The sequence below is a fragment of the Eurypyga helias genome, unplaced genomic scaffold (genome assembly GCF_000690775.1).
Source record: "Eurypyga helias isolate BGI_N326 unplaced genomic scaffold, ASM69077v1 scaffold48082, whole genome shotgun sequence".
NCBI classification, from domain to species: domain Eukaryota; kingdom Metazoa; phylum Chordata; class Aves; order Eurypygiformes; family Eurypygidae; genus Eurypyga; species Eurypyga helias.
The window spans coordinates 1-4,649 of NW_010237464.1; the positions used below are offsets into that span (position 1 = coordinate 1).

The 4,649-nt window shown below is 50.5% G+C and overlaps 1 protein-coding gene across 1 annotated transcript; it reads left to right on the plus strand.

Annotated features, from left to right (window-relative positions):
- Window positions 1-474: 474 nt before the first annotated feature.
- Window positions 475-1,999, plus strand: LOC104504979 (solute carrier family 22 member 13-like; the record flags this gene model as incomplete). Its single annotated transcript, XM_010147457.1, has 3 exons — window positions 475-689; window positions 1,529-1,637; window positions 1,792-1,999. Coding segments are annotated over 3 exons (532 nt in total), but the record flags the coding sequence as incomplete, so codon positions are not given.
- Between the last annotated feature and the right edge of the window lie 2,650 nt (window positions 2,000-4,649).

A 4,649-nucleotide genomic window follows, 5' to 3' on the forward strand; every position in this document is an offset into this window, starting at 1 on the left:
TAGGTGAAGGAAAGAAGGGATTGACTGTTGACAAGATCTAAAATTCACTTCATGTGATTTTTGGGGTCATTTTTGTGTCCCTATATTTACCTGCCATCTCTCTATCTCCCCATAATGGACCAGATCTACCTTATCTGAGCATGGGGAGAAGGTGATTATTCAAGATGCTGTAGGTTTTGTGAGAAAGGCTGTATTATTTCCAGGTCTTTTGTAATCCCTGAGCCTTGGAGTGGGTTTATGCCCCATAGAGGATTTGGGTGCACTCTAAATATTGCTGAGCATATGGGGATCCATACTGCTTTATCTCATGCAATTACATCCTACAGAATTGTCACAGGTGGTGACTAGAAGCAAAACAGAGATTGCTGGGAGTTTAAATAATTAGCATGTGGTCTAACCACCATAATTTTTGAGGACAAAACCCTGGAAAACCCATCTGGTTACATGCTCTATTCCACTTTACTTGAATTTCAGGTTTGCAGACAGCCTTGTCTACTATGGTCTGAGCCTTAACGTGACAAATTTTGGTCTGGACATCTACCTGACGCAGCTTGCCTTTGGGGCAGTGGAGTTGCCGGCTCGATTTTGCTGCATTTTCATTCTGCAGTGGTTCGGCAGGAAGAAAACCCAGTCTGTCCTCCTGCTGCTGTCCGGCCTGATGTGTCTCGTCATCACTGGCATCCCTGAAGGTAAGCAACCTCTTCCCAAGCCAAGACCACAGCCGGGTAGAGCCCCAGCTTGGTCCTGATTCGGACTCATCCTCACAGCCTGGCTGGCTGCAGACCCACTCTTGCTCTCAGGGGCTGAGCTGCCTCCAGCCCAAGGAGCTGCGCTCCCTTCTCTGCATGACTTTATTCTCCTTCAGGGCTGTGCCTGGTCCTTCGACAGCTCTCGGCCCTTGGCAAGCAGTGCCCATTATACACCATCATCCATTACAATGTATCACCACTACCCACTATGTACATCACATCCACCTACTCTATATATATATATGTATACATCATCACCTCCTCTTGGAAGGGTGTAGACACGCGAAAGGCCTCTTCCACCAAGAGGCATTTTAAATGTCACTGTCTTTCACTTCTTCAGATGTACAGGAGAAGCAAATGTCCCCCCCCAACTGATCTGTTTCTACTGACACATCGTCACAGTCCATACCCTCACCCTGCTGCTGAGCGAGCGCTGTGAGTGAGGCTGGAGGAAAGAGAGGGGTCACGTGAGCCTTTCAAGCTCCTGGATGTGGTATTTCCAACCTGGCACTACCCGGAGACCTGCGGTGGCTCTGTAGCTCACTCCAGTTGCAGATTTAGGAAATGCCCAAGGCCTCAGGAGAAATCTGGGTTCTCTCTACCAGTTGTCCAGAGGCTATTTGCCAGGAAGGGGTATGCTGGGAATGATTTCTTTCGTAGATTTTCCTAGTAAGTCCATTGGAAAGGGCTGTCCCAAGAAATCCCACTGCAGAGACATTTGCTCTCAAGTGAACCTTCTCCACGAAGGTCACAGTGGTGGTGTCTCCTCCTTCCCTCAGACCAGCCCGTGGCGACCACCGTCCTGGCCATCATTGGCAAGTTTACAGCCTCAGCCTCCTTCTCCACCTCCTACGTCTACTCTGCGGAGCTCTTCCCCACGGTTGTCAGGTGAGGTCTCCCCACGCAGCGAGACTTCCCTCCACTGTGGCTGGTGGCAGTGGTGGGCCAAGAGCCTACTTGTCCCCATGGCCACAGTCAGCCCCACGGTGGCCAGGAGATGCCGAACCCTGCCTGCGCCTCCCACTGCCCCTCATTCCCGCAGGCAGACCGGCGTGGGGCTGTGCTCGATGTCAGCGCGGGTGGCAGGGATCATGGCCCCGTTGATCCGCCTCTTGGGCCAGTACCACCGGGCCATCCCGATGGCCATCTTCGGGAGTGCCCCCGTGGTGGGGGGGCTGCTCTGCGTCCTGCTGCCCGAGACCCGCGGCACCGACCTGGCGGATGACACAGAGGCAGCGGCCCCCAGCTGAGGTGGGTGTCTGGAGCCTTGAATTGAAGGGAAAAGAAATCCAAAGGTGCAGATTTAAGGCAAACAGAAATATGTCAGAAACCAGGATAGAAACAGTATCATCTCTCCTTTCTTTCTTGTGTTCAGCAGCAGGACACAGGGAATTTTATCCAAGAGAGACACTGCAGAGGATGGAGTAGGCTGAGAGAAGGACATCTACAGATGCTCGGGGAGTGAGCAATGAAGGAACAGGCATATACAAAGGTCTACTCTAATCCAGTCTTTCTTGAAGCAGACCCGTGAGGCATCGCTGTCTGGAAACTGGTCTGTCAGATGCTCAACAAAACACTCGTGGTCAGAGGGAGAGGAGATGTGTGTCGCTCTGCGTTTGGAAAAGACGCACTTGAACTGTTGCTGAAGCCCGGCCTGTTGTGCCTGGCTGCGCGAGCCCTCCCGACGCGTTTCCCAGTCCTTTGCAAACTGGTACCCGTGGAACCATCCCTGTCGTGTTTTACAGCAATAAAGAATTGCCAGTAGAGTGGTTGTACTGGGCAAGCCAGCCACGGGCTCTGTACCTACTGCTCGTCGGCCTTCTCGGCGGTCCAAGCCGTGACGTTGGATCAGGATGTCACTGAAACCCTGTCACACGCGTATTTAGCTTTTGTTTCCATGTGGTGTTGAATTTGAGTTTCTACATGAATAATATAAATTATACTCTGAGTTTGATAAGAGACACTTGTAATGCAATATGTGAATAATAAATGGTGTTGATTTTTTTTTTCCTACTGTTTCACAGTTGGCCTTTGTAACTGCTATTGGCTCTGGAGTGTTTTCTACGCAGAAATTGTAAGCCTGTAATTTAACACACAGATGGAAACGAGTTTGGTTTCCATCAGCCACAAACAATGCAGAAACAGAGTGTTAAAGCAGAATGACTGGGTTCAATTAGGACTTTTTTTTTTTAATTTCCAAGTCTCCTGATTAACAATCTATTTGTATTTTCTCTGTGAGCAGCTGTGGAAGTTTCCTGAATTGTGTCGTCTATGCTGCAACTCAGCGTCACAGTCGGCCTTTAACAGTGACCTCGGTTGGCTGCTGCCAGCTCAGCCACAACAGTTCAGTGTCAACTCGTGTCACGCAAAAGTAAGAGGAGTGTGTCCTCTGCTGCTCTACTTGTTTGCAAGCAGAGGATGTATTTCGTGCCCTTTCATGAAGGTATCTCCTCAAACCACAGCACTGCTCCTGGACAAGAAGGCTGATCACTCAGACTTGTAGCATCCTTTGATTTCCGACTGCTTTGTGCTGGTGGAAGTGGCGTTGTGAAGGCTGGAGTGTCCCAAACCTGAGCCTGCCATGCCTGGAGGTGACGCTCATTCTCTTCTTTGGCTTTGGTGCACAAGATCTCACCTTATTACAGACTGTCATATGAGACCTGGCCACAGCTGGAGATGGGGCTGGGCATGTGCAGGATCTGAGTTTTGGCACTGTCAGTGCACAGTCGTGAGAGCAGCACTAATGCTGCTTCTCCTCAGGTCATGGACACGGGCCCTTCCCTGCATGGGGTTGGGAGGAAGGAGAGGATAATGTCCTCTACTCAAAGGGCAATGTCTGGGATCCTGACACCTCTGCCCCACAACCAGGAGTCAGGGTTGCAGAACAGTTCGTTGTTGCTGGCACTGGGGACTCACTGATCATCTCAGTGGTCCCTGTGGGGCTCCTCTGGCAACAGATGTGTTGCCCCACATCTCCTCACCTCACTTTAGTCAACAGAGCCAGGCCAGGCTCTGCTGCCCCTCCATGCCTTAGATACCTCTGGCCCTGTCTGACCAGTTTCCTCAGCAGTGGGGAGATACACGAACCTGGGATTCCTCCAAGGGGGAAACAGAGGTTGAGAGATTCAGACCTGAACACAGACAGGCGTAAATGAGGCTGTGAGGGCAGTACCAGGCCTTGATCTCATGTCTGATCCAGGAAGGACTGAAGAAGGCTTAGACATTATTCAAAATGCCTTAGCAAACCCTTCAGTGTCGCTGGCATTTGCTCACCACTGCCGCCTTCCGCATCTTCCCACAACCAGCCCTCCGGTCAGGGCTTGGTAAGCCACTCTATTAAGGTCTTGCACCTGCTTTTCCCAGCTAAACCTTGCTACCTCATTTTGTCCTCACCTTCTCTTCAGCCTTCTGGCTCCCTTCCCTTGGCTAAGGGGTCATCCCCTTTCCCTTAGTTATCCTTTCAGGACACTGAATGCATTTTTTACCCTTTGCTCATAGCCTCATCAAGATGAGAGCCCAAAACATCCCATGTGCACGCAGAAGTGTGTTGGCATTCTCACATGGTGTTCCACCACACCTAACTCAACTCTGCACTGTGAGCTCTATTTATTACAGTGAAAGACCATATGAAGACCAGGTAGAGAGATATTAAGGCAGAAAACCCGTTGGACATCATCCCATGTCTGCTGAGCTGGGAACATCATGAGTCGAAGTAGGTGCTCCTCAGCCAAAAGTGCACCCTCCGGTGTTCTTCAAACTAACCAGGTGCAGTGGTCTAGGGAAGAGCAGATGAAACAGATCTTCAGCTGACTGGAGACATGAATAAGAGAGAAGCAGAACTACATCAGAGGTGCGTGGACACCTTTATTTATGAAGTGAGCTGAAACAGAGAGTCTCTGA